This window comes from Helianthus annuus, chromosome 12, assembly GCF_002127325.2.
Source record: "Helianthus annuus cultivar XRQ/B chromosome 12, HanXRQr2.0-SUNRISE, whole genome shotgun sequence".
In the NCBI taxonomy this organism is placed as follows: Eukaryota; Viridiplantae; Streptophyta; class Magnoliopsida; order Asterales; family Asteraceae; genus Helianthus; species Helianthus annuus.
The window spans coordinates 25,826,098-25,844,495 of NC_035444.2; the positions used below are offsets into that span (position 1 = coordinate 25,826,098).

General features: G+C 32.4%; 1 protein-coding gene across 1 annotated transcript; it reads left to right on the forward strand.

Annotated features, from left to right (window-relative positions):
* Positions 1 to 638: 638 nt before the first annotated feature.
* LOC110894494 (auxin efflux carrier component 7) lies at positions 639 to 3,990 on the forward strand. The gene is made up of 6 exons (XM_022141717.2): positions 639 to 1,975; positions 2,057 to 2,318; positions 2,468 to 2,553; positions 2,632 to 2,789; positions 3,090 to 3,166; positions 3,534 to 3,990. The coding sequence occupies exons 1-6, from the start codon at positions 796 to 798 to the stop codon at positions 3,598 to 3,600; spliced, it is 1,830 nt and encodes a 609-aa protein (XP_021997409.1). The 5' UTR covers positions 639 to 795; the 3' UTR covers positions 3,601 to 3,990.
* The last annotated feature ends 14,408 nt before the right edge of the window (positions 3,991 to 18,398 follow it).

Genomic DNA, 18,398 nt, shown 5'->3' on the forward strand with positions numbered 1-18,398 from the left:
ATTCTACGTCTCCACGAACTCTTATCCTGAACCATGTCCTCAGAGAGGTGCAACTCTACCAAATCTTTCCGAAGTCTTTCATCCCAAGTCAACTTGGGTCTGCCTCTACTCCTTCCTTCCACTGTTATGGTTTCCACTGCTCTAACTGGTTTCATCAACTGCCTCCTCTTCACATGCCAAACCATCTCAATCTCCCCTCTTTATAGGTGACTGCGTGTTATGCCACAAGAACCATCCCAGAGAGGGTACCCGTGAGCGTGCCCAACCACCCCCCCCCCCCTCTCATTTCATACATGAATTAACGCATATATGGAAATAAAAGTTCATATACGAATATACACACACAATTAATAAGTTATATCAGATTAGCGAATAAAACAAGAAACTCTGCTTTCATATACGTACTTTTTTATAAAAGCAATTTCAAAACAATTAGTTGCTTTTTTTTATATATTCCTGTATATTGACTTCTATTATTACTGTCTGTAAGCGGTTTATTATTATTATTTTTTTTTTTTTTGCATATGATAACCCGTCACTGTTAAAAAGAATAAATTTATAATTTTTATGTGTTTTTTAGATTTTTATTAAAATATTTTACACTCACTCCACTCCTATATATACACTCCCCCAGCCCTATCCTCTCTTTAATTTCCACTGATCACTTTCTACCCGGTACTTACATCTCTGCCGGCGGCTCAGTAAACAAAATCTGTCAGAAAAGATAACGAATTTCGACCAATTTCCCACTTTACCCTCCACCCAACCCTTTCCACCACACCCAAAACAACAACAATGATCACCGGCCATGACTTCTACACGGTCATGTCCGCCATGGTCCCGTTATACGTCGCCATGATCCTCGCCTACGGCAGCGTACGCTGGTGGAAAATCTTCACTCCCGACCAATGCTCCGGAATAAACCGTTTCGTCGCCATTTTCGCCGTTCCATTACTCTCATTCCACTTCATCTCCATGAACAACCCGTACGAGATGAACTTCCGCTTCATCGCTGCAGACACTCTCCAAAAGATTATAATGCTTGTCGCCCTAACTCTGTGGGCAAACGTTGCCCGTAATGGTAGTCTAGAGTGGGCGATTACCATCTTTTCCTTGTCCACTTTGCCCAATACTCTTGTGATGGGGATTCCTCTGTTGATTGCTATGTACGGAGAATACTCTGGGTCTCTAATGGTGCAGGTTGTTGTGTTGCAGTGTATAATATGGTACACTTTGTTATTGTTTTTGTTTGAATATAGGGGTGCAAAGATGCTTATTATGGAGCAGTTTCCTGAAACTGCTGCGGATATTGTGTCGTTTAAAGTTGAGTCTGATGTCGTTTCGCTTGACGGACATGATTTTTTGGAGACGGATGCTGAGATTGGGGATGATGGGAAGTTGCACGTGACTGTGAGAAAGAGTAATGTTTCTAGACGGTCGTTAGGGTTGGGTTCGGTTACGGGTATGACTCCTCGCCCGTCGAATCTCACTGGCGCCGAGATTTATAGTTTGAGTTCGTCTCGAAACCCGACTCCGAGAGGATCGAATTTTAATCACTCGGATTTTTATTCGATGATGGGGTTTCCGGGTGGGCGTTTGTCGAACTTTGGACCCGCGGATGCGACCCCGAGGCCGTCGAATTTTGAAGAGAGTACGGCCCCCGGGCCGCTCAATATGAATTCGCCTAAGTTCGGGTTTTATCCGGCTCCGAATCCGGATATTACTTCGAATGGTGTGAAGTTGGTTAAAAGTCAACAATCAGAAAGTCAAAAACAATCACAAGCACAACAAAATGGTGGGGTTAATAAAGCTAGTCATGACGCTAAGGAGCTCCATATGTTTGTATGGAGCTCCAGTGCGTCGCCTGTATCCGAGGGCGGGCTACATGTTTTTGGAGGTGGTGCGGAGCATTCAGATCGGCCTGACCCGAATGACGCTAAGGAGATTAGGATGATGGTGTCCGATCATCAAAATGGTAAAACTAAGGGTATATTAGTAATTTTACGTATTTGAACGTATTTTAGAAATTACATTAATGTTTATTTTTTTGGTGTAGAAATGGGAAGAGAAGATTTTGGATATGGTGAAGAAGAGAAGGGGAAAGAGGGGCAAATTGGTCTAAATAAATTGGGTTCAAGTTCTACGGCGGAGCTCCACCCGAAAGGTGTTCCGGTTGACGATGGTGGTGTCGGAAAACAGATGCCTCCGGCGAGTGTGATGACCCGGTTGATACTGATTATGGTTTGGAGGAAACTGATCCGGAACCCGAACACGTATTCGAGTCTCATTGGTCTCATATGGTCCCTCGTGGCGTTCAGGTAATCCCACGTGGCACCCTAGTATATTAATTAATATTACTTTGACTTAGGGTGTTCAAACCCGATCGAAATAGTCAGTTTTAGGTATAAGTATTTGACTGAATTAATTAAAAAATATATATATTTAATTATTTAATTTGTTATTACAGGTGGGATTTAGCGATGCCAAAAATAATAGAAAAGTCTATCTCAATACTGTCGGATGCTGGTCTTGGAATGGCTATGTTTAGTCTAGGTAAAATATTTTATTGAATTAAAAAATATATATTTTGTTTATCAGAATTTTTTTATATATATTTGAGTGTATATGAAGGTCTGTTTATGGCACTACAACCGAAGATAATTGCATGTGGAAATTCAGTGGCTTCATTTGCAATGGCGGTTCGGTTTCTTACTGGACCGGCAGTAATGGCAGCGGCTAGTATAGCCGTCGGTCTACGTGGCACTCTCTTGCATGTCGCTATCGTACAGGTAATCAACAACTCTTCACCTACATTTTCTATATTTCATTATTAGATTAGATTGTTCATCATCTTTTATTTAATATATTTATATTTATTTATTGTTTTTAGGTAGAAATTCTACTCAACTTTTGTATTTACTAAAGTAAATTAGATACCACGTGAAATAGGTGATCATTTGATAAACGTGTGATTTTTTAAAATAACAAAGTAAAAATATATGATAAATATTTATATGCAGTGAGATTAAGAAAAAAGACGATTAAGTAGTTATTTAACTAATGTATGTATTATATTTTTTGATTGATAGGCCGCATTGCCTCAAGGAATCGTACCATTTGTTTTTGCAAAGGAATACAATGTTCATCCTGCGATTCTTAGTACTGCGTAAGTATTGTTTGTTTTTTTTTTAATCTTAAGTGACTTTAGGTGTTAATGAATTTGTATGAAAGGTGAAGGTTTTCATATTGAATTCGAAAAACATTCCTTTAGAAATTTAATATCTAAAGTTGGGAGTTAGGTATTAAAAATGTACACTTAAAATTTATGTCAAGTTGACATGCACGTGTATCGACGCGTAACGGATATATAAGTCAAGTTACATGATTAACGTAATGTTGGGTCGCAATCTACTTTAAATGTGTAACATGTCGCACTCTACTTTAAATGTGTAACATATTTAGATCTATAGAATATACTGATTATAAACCGGCAAGTCTTTATCACCAAATTTAAAAAATTGTAAACATTGCAGGGTTATTTTCGGAATGTTGATCGCGCTACCCATTACTCTAGTATACTACATAATTCTTGGGTTGTGAAGATTGAGAAAGGAAGATATGTTTTTTAAGGTTAAAAGAGTTGTCCAAGACAATTGGAATATGGAATTTTTGACTTGATTTAAATCCTGCTCCCTTAATGTAAGGATCATGCTCCCTCCATCTCCCAATGTTTGTATCTTTTAATATGTTGATTTTCAAGAAAATGAGGAAAACAATGAAAAGAAGATGGCTTGAAGAGGGATGGCAAAAATGAGGAGAAATGGGAAGATTATATCTTTTTTTGTTTCTCTTGTAAGGAAGAAGAAGCATGTTAGTGATATATTAGTGAAAAGATTAGGATTTGATGGGAACACATATTATGGTTTTTAATCGATTTTTTCGGTTCTTGTTTCATCTATATACTAGTGTTGTTTGTTTATTGCATATGCATCTCCCTTGTGTAATTATATTAGGGTTTGATTAAAAGATGATTATAAATGATCCAAGTAGATAAGAGAATATTCATCACATAATTGATTTTATACAAAGCATGGTTGGAGCCCTAAACAGAAAAGCTTGCATCTTTTGTTATAATTGTGATACATAATCAAGCTATGCAACTATGCAAGTATACTTTTGTTTTAATTGTAGTAGTATATACTAAGCAAGTATAATTGATTTTGTAAAAGTAGGTTAAAGTGTTTTAATTCCTTAAACAAATATCATATACAAAGCTCAAGAATTATTGAGTGGTTTAATTGTTACTAAAACAAATGACATGACTAATTATGTGTTTTGTAATTAATGTTACAAGCTATTGCTTGATTTCCTGTTCGTGTTAAAAAAACAAGTTATACGAAAGTAAAGATAGACTCAAATATTCTTCTTATGCATCAAGTTGTTGCCATAAACATTGTTACTAAATCTCCATAACACAAACCGCGAAGTGCCAAGATTACATCAACCAACAATCTTTTCAAAGCATGCTGGCAGCAAACCACATCAAACCACAAGTGCAAGTCCATGGGGAATTTTTGAAACATGCGATGCTTCGTAGTGTTAAGTTTACTGATAATTTTATATGTCTTGAGTCCAGCGCCAACCCCACCCTTATTTTTTCTTTAAAACTTTCGGCTCCCTATTTAATAGTCTAAGATCCATCACTGAGCCTAGGTTAATCCTCTAGTATTCCGTATTATATGGAAAACTTGACATTTGCCAAACAAATGATTAACTTTGTTTTGATAAACACCACATCAAAATATTGACATTTCTTGATAAAAACTGATTCTGTCTAGTTTGAGCCATACCACCCGGGAGGGCAACTCTATCAATATGCTTTCTAACGGAACTCACTAAAAACTCATCTTCAATGTCCAATCCTGAATCCATTAGTCTATGGATCCAGATAAAGACATGTTACAAAGAAGCATAGTCGTATCTTGTATCTGGAATTTTCCCCTCCCACCCTTGATAAGGCGTCGTCGCCCTAACCATTGCCATATGCCATTATTCAAATGATCTTGAAAGTAACAATCCTTATGAATTTTCAGTAGAAAAACCTTGAATGCATATAATAATCCTTATGATTTTTCAGTTGAAAAACCTTGAAATCTCTCTAATAAAGATGATTGACCAATCCACACATTTGACCATAAAGAAGTAGAAGCTCCATTTCCAAATTTTTTCTTTCAAGAATTCTAAGGAATGATCTCTCTATTATTAAAATTATCCCCATTTTCTTACCATGATAACATGATTGTCCTAATAGTGTGAATATAACAAGTGGATTCTCATTTGTAACAGCCTAAAAGAAAGTTACTTTAAAACAAAAGGCAAACCAACATGCTTTTTCTACAATATATTTCGATTGATATATTCCTTAAAGTAATAATTTTCATCATGTTCATATTTAATTAAAATGGGGATTTGTATATAGCATTGAGTAAACACTTTTGTAAGATAAAATAAAGATGAAAGGGACTTTGTGAAAGCAAGGGTGTAGTAAGTATAAGAAAAAGGTGACTAGTTTGTGGTAGGATTCAAACATTTGGTCCCTTCTTTATATTATAAAAACAGCATCTTTGCATAATAACATGCACAAAATCAACCAAAAGTTGTTTGAAGGCATGGGGGAATTGAATCATGTGTTAGCCACATAATTCAGAAAAGGAATCTTTCTAGAGGCCTAACTTAGCATTTCGTAAAAAGTAGAAGATATTTTTTTATTAAAATAAATGTCTAAGAGTTCTAGTGGTGAACAAGATTACCATAGTTAATGAATATCAAACTGTAAAAGTGATGTAATAACTAATAATCAAGTGTTTTAAAAAATTATGAATTTGAATTTGCATGTTCCCATGTATGTTTGTGTGTTTGTAGATCCAAATTTAAGTGTTTTTTTGTATGTTTGATGTTTCATATGTGTGTTACATGTAAGTGGTTTCATATGTTTGTGTTTATGCAATGGCTGATTTTAAACTTTTAAATTGAGAGTAGGGGGAGGGGGACTCAATGCATATAAAATTTTCGGTAAAATTTACACTTCGAAGCAAATAAAAAAGTGGATTTGGTTGTGATCGGAGATGGAGCGGTAGTGGTGGCCGCGGATAAAACATGAACAATAGAACTTGGTAAAAAACATTCAACCAACAATCACAAATATTTTTTGTTACCTTCAATCAAGGATATACAGCCGAATAAAAACATGAACGAAGTGTAAACGAATGATATAGAAGTTGCTATTAACGATGATATATATGTTAAAAAAATTTCAAATAACCTTTATAATATTTTTATAGCAAGTTGTTATAACAATGAAGCTAATGGCCATAAAAGGAGCTATAAAAAAAACTTTGTAACAACTATATATTTAAAACAATTTTCACAAAATAATATTTTTTTTAATAAATAACTTTTTTTGTTTGAAACCAAAATTTGAATAAATAAAGTTTGCTTATAAAACTAGAAGATTATATTCAAAATACAAGTTTACTAATACCTACATGTCGTCACATTAAAAGTAACTTAACATTTCATATCCATCATACATGTGTATTAGTGTATAAACTTCGATACCATTTTGTAAAAAAAGTTTATTACTCGAGTAGCGACCAAACTTAATTTACCAGGTTTATAGCCAATTGAAAAAGTTTCAAATTTTGATTAAACTCATTCTAACGTTATTGGAATCGACCTTTCAAACTCTACGATCTTGGATTTTAGGTTTTCGCTTTTAGGTTTTTAGCTTTGTAGGTTTTAGAATTTTTGTTTAGATAATTGTGTCCTATTTGGCGTTGTGTTCTTAATTTTTAATTTTGTTATTATGTCTTTTTACGATTCATTGTATCTTTTTCTCAGTGTTATGTTATATTTTACGATTCATTGTGTTTTTATACCTCTCCTAGATTTAGGAGACTTTATAGATAACTTTACCATGTATGCAATTTACCTGATTTTAGCTCTCAATAAATTGATTTACATGAAAAGACGTTAAAATCTAGGTATTCTTAAAGGATTTACCTTTATTAATGGGTCATTAACCTCATTATTACTATTTAATTTATTTGATTTTTGAAAAAAAAAATATTACTAAAATTATTATTACTACATTATAAAGAATCAACTTTTTTTGCAATAGGAGTTGTACCTCAAGCTTAGGGAGTTTTTTTTAAAAAAAAAAAAGTAAAATTTTCCTTTTTAACCCTAAAGTTTTAATCTTTCACAATTTAAATTTAAAGTTTTAATCTTTGTTTTCTTTTTAACTCTAAAGTTTTAATCTTTGACAATTTAAGTTTAAAGTTTAATCTTTAGTAATTTAACCCCTTGGATTAATTTGATTTTTCACTTCTAATTCAAAACTTTCCATCTTATACAATTTAACCTCTTTGATTAATTTGATTTTTCACTTCTAATTCAAAAGTTTCCATCATTTGCGATATAATCACTTTGATTTTTTTACTTATGTGTTGTAATCTTGGCTTTGGGGGTTTTTCAAACAAAAAATGGTTATGTATATGGTTGTTGTAACCTTGGCTTTGGAGGTTTTTTAAAAAAATTGATTTTTTTTTACTTTTCACCTAAAAGTATTTCATAAATTACTTTTAAACTAAAACTATTTGTTTTTTTTACTTTTAACACAAAACTTTTTATCTTTTGCAATCTATCATCACAACTTTTTTTACTTTCAACTTTGGTCCTTTATAGTTTTCATTTTCCACATTTTTTTAGCTTTATGCTTCGTTCTAAATTTTATGACTTAACACATCGAAACGTGCGTCTTTGGTTTAACGTTTTTACGTTTCATTCTAAATTTTGCGAGTTAACACGAGGCAACGTGCGTGTGTGAGTGAACGTTTTTACATCGTCTATTTTTTTCCCGTTTGACAGGTTCAACATAACGTGCGCGTCCTAAATCGACTTAGTTATAACTAAAGAATCTCCGTCGCATTGCGGCGGGTCGTAATTCTAGTTATATTATCAATTTGTAATAGGTGTAGGCTTCACAATGTTGTAACATGTGCTTCATCTTTATTTCATACATTCATCACTTGTACAACACGCTTTCTTCTCTATTAGACCCTCACTATTAAAAAACTGTCTTGTTTATATTAATAAGTTGCATGCTATAAAATTTGTAACATTAATTTGTAACATACTATTAATTGGTAACATTGTTAGGCAATAAAATTTGTATTTTTAGCTTATAATGTTGGACATTGCTTTATGATAAAACCATGTACTATAGTATTTATTTATATACATACTATTAATTGGTAACATTGTTAGGCATTAAAACTTGTATTTTTAGCTTATAAAGTTGGACATTGCTTTATGATAAAACCCTGTACTATAGTAGTTATTTATTTATATACTATTAATTGGTAACATTGTTAGGTAGGGATGAGCACGGTACCCGTTCGGTACTGGTACTGAAAAACGAGAAAAGTGGGTACCGGTACCGAATACAACTGCCGTAACATGGAACTCATGTATAATGTTTAGGGGTTGTTTGGTAACTTTCGAATGGTTAAGTGATGAATCAGTAGGATGTCTGAACTATTAAATGCTTAAGCAGTATGAGGTCTGAACTATTAAGAGATAGTATAATGCTTAACCGTTCAGAGATAAATGTCTGGCCAATTCAGATTAGAGGTTTTAACCATTGAGACTCAGTATAATAATTAATCATTCAGATGCAAATGTCTGAACCATTCAGATTCAAATGTCTGAAACATTCAGACATTTACTCACGAAACTAACATTATGAATAATTAAGTGTTGAACCAGTAAGAGGTCTGAACCATTCAGACCCTCATTAAGAGGTAAACAAACAGCCTCTTAATTATTAACTAACCCATACCGGCTGAATTTATAAGCCTCGGCCGCAACGTGGCGGGGTCTTACATCTAGTATTATTATTTTGAATAGCAACACTAAAATTTAGAATTTTTCTAGGGTAAATTTTTTCCTTTGGGCAAGGGTAGTAAAAGGTTTAGAAACCATTTCTTTATGTTAAGTTTTTTCTTTTTTGTACTTTTTATATTTTTTAAGTTAACTTATGTACCAAACACCCATTCAAAACCTAACTTTATGCTCATTAAATGTGAGACATAGAAGTCTTATTCCCACTAGTGTTGTTTCAAAGTAGGAAAAAAAGTATGGGTTGTAAACAAAAAAGGATTTAAAGTTGGGACAATTCCATCTCAATCCAAAGATTTTAGGTCTAGTTGCAAAACACTAATTCATATATAATATTTGTTTCATTTTTTATGATTTGTATTTATTTGAAAGACATTATTAAAATTTAAGATGTAATAAGGTGTAATAAGTACTATTACAACATAGATAGCATTCGAAGATTAATTTAAATAAATGCTCAGGGTCGAAGAAAATAAACGAGCTCAAGCTAGATGCCGCTAATTTACTCTTTAGTAGAAAACCTCTATCATCACAAAAAGTGTTTGGACGATATAAAGATGTTTTCTTTACTAACATCTTGGTGAGAAGGATATGTTGCTCTCCTTTCATTTGTAATTTGTAATTTGTAACATGTTTTCTTTACTAACATCTTACTAGTTTTATTTATAGAAATATTGTCATTCTATAATGAAATATAGCCCGATAATATGTTATAACAATGGTTCATCATAAATCATATGATGTGTAAGTGATGGTGTGCACATGAAATAGTGCATCTTATACTCAAAATCTAGTGGATATGGATTTGTTAGCATTATACTAGTTTATACACTTTTTTTCCAAGTGTTAAAAAACAATAATGTAGTTTTATAAGATTTTTGCTAGAGCCTTATTTTTTTCTTTTAAAAAGTACATTTTTCTTTTTATGCATGTGACTTAATATACCTTAAAAAACTATTTATAACATGACATAAACCCTTATTTACAAAATACATCAAAGGAATAATTGTAATTTTTTTTCTACACTTTTAGAAAATACTTCCATGAAATCTTGCAAAAAAACTCCCTTCTCTTACGTCAACTCTCCATTGAACTCCATCTAAACCCCTCAACCCATGTGTTCTTTTTATTTAATAAACAAGTTTTATGATTCAATAAAACGTTTGACCACCTCTAACGCATGAAAGGCATAATACACTCATAAGGCTAATGGGGTGTGGGGTCATGGATTGGAGCATTAAGAAAACAAACAACATCTAAGAAGTCAAATATCAAAAGACTTGTACCTAGGGGTGTTAAAACAAATCCGGATCCGAATCCGAAATATCCAAAAATCCGTATCCGACGTATCCGAAATTTTGGATATCCGAAAACCGGATAATCCGAATTTTCAGATTCTGATATGAATTTCAAAAATTTCGGATAATCCGACTATCCGATATCCGAAAACTAATTATTTTTTTATAAATATATATAGTATATGAGCATTATATTTAGTTTGAAGTATTGTAAAAATTAGTAAAAAGTAGTAAATAATTGTATTCGTGTGAATTTATGATTGTTTTTAATTTTAAATGTTGGAAATTTGAAAAATCGAATATAAGTTTAGTTTTAATATAAGTTTGTGGCGGGACAGGCGATAACCAAGGCAGAGGCGGGTAAAGTAGCTAAACACGAAAAAGCTTGCATCGAGAATCAGCACGTGTTCGTCCCGTTCGCTTTCGATACATTGGCGCTCTCGCCCTGACGCGGTGCGGTTCCTAAAGCGGTTCAACAGGTGGTAAGCAGTAACACCGCACATGTTAAGGGGCAGAATTTTGTGTTTAGCAGGGTAGGGTTTGCTATTCAGAAAGGGGTAGCGGCGCAGCTTGTTGCTCGTCTACCTGCCATTATATATTATTTTTTTTATAAATTCGGATATCCGTTTGGATATCCGAATCCGTATCCGAAATTTCGGATATGAAAATCGGATATACGAAATTTTGGATACAGATTCGGATATCAATATTCACTATCCGAAGTTTTCGGATATCCGGTTTTCAGATATCCGAAAACCGGATAATCTGATCTTGAACACCCCTACTTGTACCATTGCGGTTACCAAGCTTGGTGTATGTAAAATTGTTAGTGGACAAATATGTAGGTTTAGTAGTAAAATCAAAGGGGGTCTGACTTAGGTGATCCAAAGAAAAAAAAATATAAGAAAGCAAATTTAGCAGATATGTTCCATCATGATTATTCCTTTAACTTGTTAACCGTTTAAATTGTTGAGGTAGGGGTAGACACGCTATCTTCACTTTTTGTTAAAAACACTTGTGGGGTGTTAAACGTAAATCAATCGGGTTCTATTAAACTTTTGAAGGGGAGAGGAATATAACCAAATCTTGCAACTATGTTGATCACTAGACAATTACTTTTGTGATCTTGACAATCTTGTTTCTAAAAGAGTTATGTTGCCTTTGATTGGTAGGTACATAGTGATGAGAATCAACTATTGCAAAATGTGGCAAAGAAGATATTATTCTTGATTGGGAATGAAATCACATCCATCAATTTTCATTAACGTGCATCCTCCTACAATTATGTTCTTCTTCTTCTTTTTTTTTTTTTTTTTCAATTATCATACAATTATGTTCTTTTTTCTTTTTCTTTCAATTATCAAAACTGAAAATGATCAAAGAAGAAAAATATATGAGTTTTTAATACCACATTAAAAGTACCGGTATTACACAAAGAAAAAATAGAAACTTATTATTTATCAAACAAAAGCTGTAACTCTTTTAAGACAAGCGGAATCAAACAATCGAGTAGCAAACATACACACATGTTAGGTTCCTTTTATTTTCTTTATTCTTTAACTTTTTTTTTGTGAGACGATGAAAATAGATTTATAATTTAGGGAGTTGTTGCAAATCTTACTTGAGATGTGGGTGTTTTGGATTTGCTACGTTGTTGTGTGCCCTAAAGCTACAACTATATATATATATGATGAGACTTTGTCATTATGGTCATTATTAGACAAGGGTGTGCCTATTGGCACACTAAAGTGCCTATTGGCACACCAAACTCTAGCAAATTTAGGGTTTATCTACGCAGCGTATTGGTCAATACGCAGCGTATAGGGTTAACCCTCTATGCTGCGTATTGACCAATACTCAGCGTATATAAACCATGGATTTCAGTGCCTGACAACCAATCATTGCACAGAAAACAAGGGTTATATACGCTGCGTATTGGTCAATACGCAGCGTATATAAACCATTAGATTTTTTTGGGTCATTTTGGTAGGTTTGAGGGATATTTTTTCACAAAGTTTAAATACGCTGCGTATTGACCTCTAAGGAGCGTATATAAAGGTCTGAAAATGTCTTTTATACCCTTGTTTTGAGGCTATACGAAGCCAAATACAAGGGTAGTTGTGTCATTTTCGTCTCATACGCTGCGTAGGGACTTCTAAGGAGCGTATATAAAGCTCCATTTTTGTATTTTTTTTATTGTGTATTCCTTTGTTTATTTATAAAAAAAAAGAAAATTATTTATAAAAAAACAATATTATTGGTAAATAATACAAATATAAATTATAAAAATAAACAATAATATAAATATTATGAATTATAAAAATTAAAAAAGAAAACTATTTATAAAAAAAACAATATTATTGGTAAATAATACAAATATATTGTTTTGTTATCGTTTAAATTAAATTATCGTATTCCTTTGTTTATTTATAAAAAAAGAAAATTATTTATAAAAAAAGAATATTATTCGTAAATAATACAAATATATTATATTGTTATCGTTTAAATCAAAATTATCTTATCGTATTGCATCGTATCGTATTACATCATATCGTATCGTATAGTGTATAGTATATAAGTCTCGTATAGAGGCCTATACGGGTGTTATTGTTTAGTATCGTATCGTATCGTATAGTGTAGTATAAGTCTCGTATAGGTTTCCTATAGGTCTTGTATATGCATATAGGATTAGACGGGACCTAAACCACACCTATACGATACGATATCACACTTATAGGCTTATACGAGGTTAATACGTGACCTAAACCACACCTATACGATACGATATCACACTTATAGGCTTATACGAGGTCAATACGTGACCTATACGACGCTATACGATACGATATCACACTTATAGGCTTATACGAGGTCAATACGTGACCTGTACTACGTTATATGATACGATATCACACTTATAGGGTTATACGAGGTAAATACGTGACCTATACTACACCTATACGATACGATATCACACTTATAGGCTTATACGAGGTCAATACGTGACCTATACGACGCCATACGATACGATATCACACTTATAGGCTTATACGAAGTCAATACATGACATATACTACGTTATACGATACAATATCACACTTATAGGCTTATACGAGGTCAATACGGGGCATATACTATGCTATACGATACGATATCACACTTATAGGCTTATACGAGGTCAATACGGGACATATACTATGCTATACGATACGATATCACACTTATAGTCTTATACGAGGTCAATACGTGACCTAAACCACACCTATACGATACGATATCACACTTATAGGCTTATACGAGGTCAATACGGGAACTAAATCACACCTATAGGCCTATACGGGTGTCATATCGTATCGTATAGTATCGTATCGGGTGTTATTTTCCTTTTTTTTATAAATAAACAAAGGAATACAAAAAAAAAAAAACAAAAATAGAGCTTTATATACGCTCCTTAGAGATCACTACGCAGCATATAAGACCAAAATGACACAACTACCCTTGTATTTGGCTTCGTATAGCCTTAATACAAGGGCATAAATGACATTTTCAGACCTTTACATACGCTGAGTATTGTTCAATACGCAGCATATATAAACTATAAGGGTTAAAAAGATAATTTTACCTCAGGTTTGGGGTTAAAAATAATTTTACCACCCTTTAAATACGCTGCGTATTGACCTATACGCAGCGTATATAAAGGTCTGAAAATGTCTTTTATACCCTTGTGTTCAGGCTATACGAAGCCAAATACAAGGGTAGTTGTGTCATTTTGGTCTCATACGCTGCGTAGGGACCTCTAAGGAGCGTATATAAAGCTCCATTTTTGTATTTTTTTATTGTGTATTCCTTTGTTTATTTATAAAAAAAAAAGAAAATTATTTATAAAAAAACAATATTATTGGTAAATAATACAAATATAAATTATAAAAATAAAAAATAATATAAATATTATGAATTATAAAAATTAAAAAAGAAGATTATTTATAAAAAAACAATATTATTCGTAAATAATACAAATATATTGTTTTGTTATCGTTTAAATTAAATTATCGTATTCCTTTGTTTATTTATAAAAAAAGAAAATTATTTATAAAAAAAGAATATTATTCGTAAATAATACAAATATATTATATTGTTATCGTTTAAATTAAATTATCTTATCGTATTGCATCGTATCGTATCGTATCGTATTGCATCATATCGTATCGTATAGTGTATAGTATATAAGTCTCGTATAGAGGCCTATACGGGTGTTATTGTATAGTATAGTATCGTATCGTATCGTATCGTATCGTATCGTATAGTGTAGTATAAGTCTCGTATAGGTTTCCTATAGGTCTTGTATATGCATATAGGATTAGACGGGACCTAAACCACACATATACGATACGATATCACACTTATAGGCTTATACGAGGTTAATACGTGACCTAAACCACACCTATACGATACGATATCACACTTATAGGCTTATACGAGATCAATACGTGACCTATACGACGCTATACGATGCGATATCACACTTATAGGCTTATACGAGGTCAATACGTGACCTATACTACGTTATATGATACGATATCACACTTATAGGGTTATACGAGGTAAATACGTGACCTATACTACACCTATACGATACGATATCACACTTATAGGCTTATACGAGGTCAATACGTGACCTATACGACGCCATACGATACGATATCACACTTATAGGCTTATACGAAGTCAATACATGACATATACTACGTTATACGATACAATATCACACTTATAGGCTTATACGAGGTCAATACGGGACATATACTATGCTATACTATACTGCTATACTATACGATACGATATCACACTTATAGGCTTATACGAGGTCAATACGGGACATATACTATGCTATATGATACGATATCACACTTATAGTCTTATACGAGGTCAATACGTGACCTAAACCACACCTATACGATACGATATCACACTTATAGGCTTATACGAGGTCAATACGGGAACTAAATCACACCTATAGGCCTATACGGGTGTTATATCGTATCGTATAGTATCGTATCGGGTGTTATTTTCCTTTTTTTTTTTTTATAAATAAACAAAGGAATACACAAAAAAAAAAATACAAAAATGGAGCTTTATATACGCTCCTTAGAGATCACTACGCAGCATATAAGACAAAAATGACACAACTACCCTTGTATTTGGCTTCGTATAGCCTCAATACAAGGGCATAAATGACATTTTTAGACCTTTACATACGCTGAGTATTGGTCAATACGCAGCATATATAAACTATAAGGGTTAAAAAGATAATTTTACCTCAGGTTTGAGGTTAAAAATAATTTTACCACCCTTTAAATACGCTGCGTATTGACCTATACGCAGCGTATATAAAGGTCTGAAAATGTCTTTTATACCCTTGTGTTCAGGCTATACGAAGCCAAATACAAGGGTAGTTGTGTCATTTTGGTCTCATACGCTGCGTAGGGACCTCTAAGGAGCGTATATAAAGCTCCATTTTTGTATTTTTTTATTGTGTATTCCTTTGTTTATTTATAAAAAAAAAGAAAATTATTTATAAAAAAACAATATTATTGGTAAATAATACAAATATAAATTATAAAAATAAAAATAATATAAATATTATGAATTATAAAAATTAAAAAAGAAAATTATTTATAAAAAAACAATATTATTGGTAAATAATACAAATATATTGTTTTCTTATCGTTTAAATTATATTATCGTATTCCTTTGTTTATTTATAAAAAAAGAAAATTATTTATAAAAAACAATATTATTCGTAAATAATACAAATATATTATATTGTTATCGTTTAAATTAAATTATCTTATCGTATTGCATCGTATGGTATCGTATTGCATCATATCGTATCGTATAGTGTATAGTATATAAGTCTCGTATAGAGGCCTATACGGGTGTTATTGTATAGTATAGTATCGTATCGTATCGTATCGTATAGTGTAGTATAAGTCTCGTATAGGTTTCCTATAGGTCTTGTATATGCATATAGGATTAGACGGGACCTAAACCACACCTATACGATACGATATCACACTTATAGACTTATACGAGGTCAATACGGGAATTAAATCACACCTATAGGCCTATACGGGTGTTATATCGTATCGTATAGTATCGTATCGGGTGTTATTTTCCTTTTTTTTTATAAATAAACAAAGGAATACACAAAAAAAAAAATACAAAAATAGAGCTTTATATACGCTCCTTAGAGATCACTACGCAGCATATAAGACAAAAATGACACAACTATCCTTGTATTTGGCTTCGTATAGCCTCAATACAAGGGCATAAATGACATTTTCAGACCTTTACATACGCTGAGTATTGGTCAATACGCAGCATATATAAACTTTGTGAAAAAATGATCCCTCAAACCTACCAAAATGACCCAAAAAAGTCTAATGGTTTATATACGCTGCGTAGAGAGCTATACGCAGCGTATATAAACCTTGTTTTCTGTGCAATGATTGGTAATTAGGCACTGAGATCCATGGTTTATATACGCTGAGTATGGGTCAATACGCAGCGTATTGGGTTAACCCTATACGCTGCGTATTGACCAATACGCTGCGTAGGTAAACCCTAAGTGTGCAGATAGGCAAACTGAGTGTGCAGATAGTTAGGGCCTTAGACAAAGGAATTTGACTTCTAGCCTTTGTAATTTTTCTAATGTTTCAGTATAAGAAAATAATTAGTGGAATTAATCAGAAAATTTGACATGTTGGATTACATTTGAAAGACAATCTAACTGGAAAGGGCTCTTAAGAATATAATAAGTGGAATTAACTAAGAAAAAAAAACCTTTAAGGGAACTAAGGGCATGTTTGGCTAAGCTTATTAGAGTTAAAAAGAATTTTGGGAAAATAACTTTTGGGAAAAGTACTTTTTGAAAAGGACTTTTTAAAAAAAAATGTTTGAATTAGCTTATGGGGTGGGAAAAGCCATTAAGTCAATAAGTTGTTTTTTAAAATGTGGTTGGCTTAGCTTATTGATGTAAAATAACTAAAATGAACATTCTTTCATAAGGGGTGTTAAAAAATAAGGGGTATATTGGTAATTTGTTGGTTGAAAAACTATAAGCTAAACAAGAAGTCACAATCTCCTGACTTTTCAAAAACTCCTTTTCATTCATATCAAAAAGTCATTTTTAAAAGCACTTTTCCATTTGTCAAACTCTATAAAGAGCTTATTGGCTTTTTGATAAGTCAATAAGCCAATAAGTTAGTTTGAAAAGCTTAGCCAAACATGCCCTAAATTTAAAAGAATGACTTAAGTTGGAGCTCTTTCTTAAGACATCTTAATGTAATCTATGTTTCTTTCTTGTCTTAATGTTATCTATGTTTCTTTCTTGTTTTAATGTAATCTTTGTTTCTTTCTTGTCAACATTGTATGTGGATGCTTGTAGAGATCATTTTACACAAACTTTTTTTCCTGATAAACGTGAGATTTAATTTGTTTTTTTTAGAAACTTTTGGTGTTTAATTTGGTTTTTTAGAGGACGGTTGTTATTTTATACATTTACATTAGAAAGACCTGAAATTACGGTTTCGTTTTACACACCTTTTAAATCTACTTTATAATTTATATCAATGTCCATCATATGACTAAACCTTCAATTACTTAAGAAGAAACACCTTTATTACACATTGATACCGTTATACTACAAGCTTACTGTTAGATACTCAATGGTTGTTGTTACGTGCATGGCTCATATTAAACAATCTCACGTTGATCATGTCATTTAACTTTTTAGGGAGAAAAATCTCAAGTTCATCACGTCCCTTAACTTTTTAGGGCGAAATTTATATAAACCATATATACAAGCTGATGTTTGTGCAGCTGCATTATTTGTGATCATATAAAAAACTAATTTAGAGAATAATAAAATATTCTGTACTATGCAATTTAAATGTACATTGTTGTAATCATTACCACAATTTTCCCTTATCATGCTTTCACGTTAGATAACGAGAGTAGGGAGTAGTTGGCATGTCGACAATATTTGTTGCCAATTTTTAAACACAATTAACATTGCATCACTGAGTTCAACAAATTACAAATAATATACCACAAAAAGTTCCAGTTAAATATTTTAGA

Coding starts and splice junctions, on each gene's coding strand:
- LOC110894494 (XM_022141717.2), top strand. CDS start 796: ATGATCACCGGCCATGACTTCTACACGGTCATGTCCGCCATGGTCCCG. Junction 2,319..2,467: donor TGGTCCCTCGTGGCGTTCAG/GTAATCCCACGT, acceptor TTGTTATTACAG/GTGGGATTTAGCGATGCCAA. Junction 2,790..3,089: donor TGCATGTCGCTATCGTACAG/GTAATCAACAAC, acceptor TTTGATTGATAG/GCCGCATTGCCTCAAGGAAT.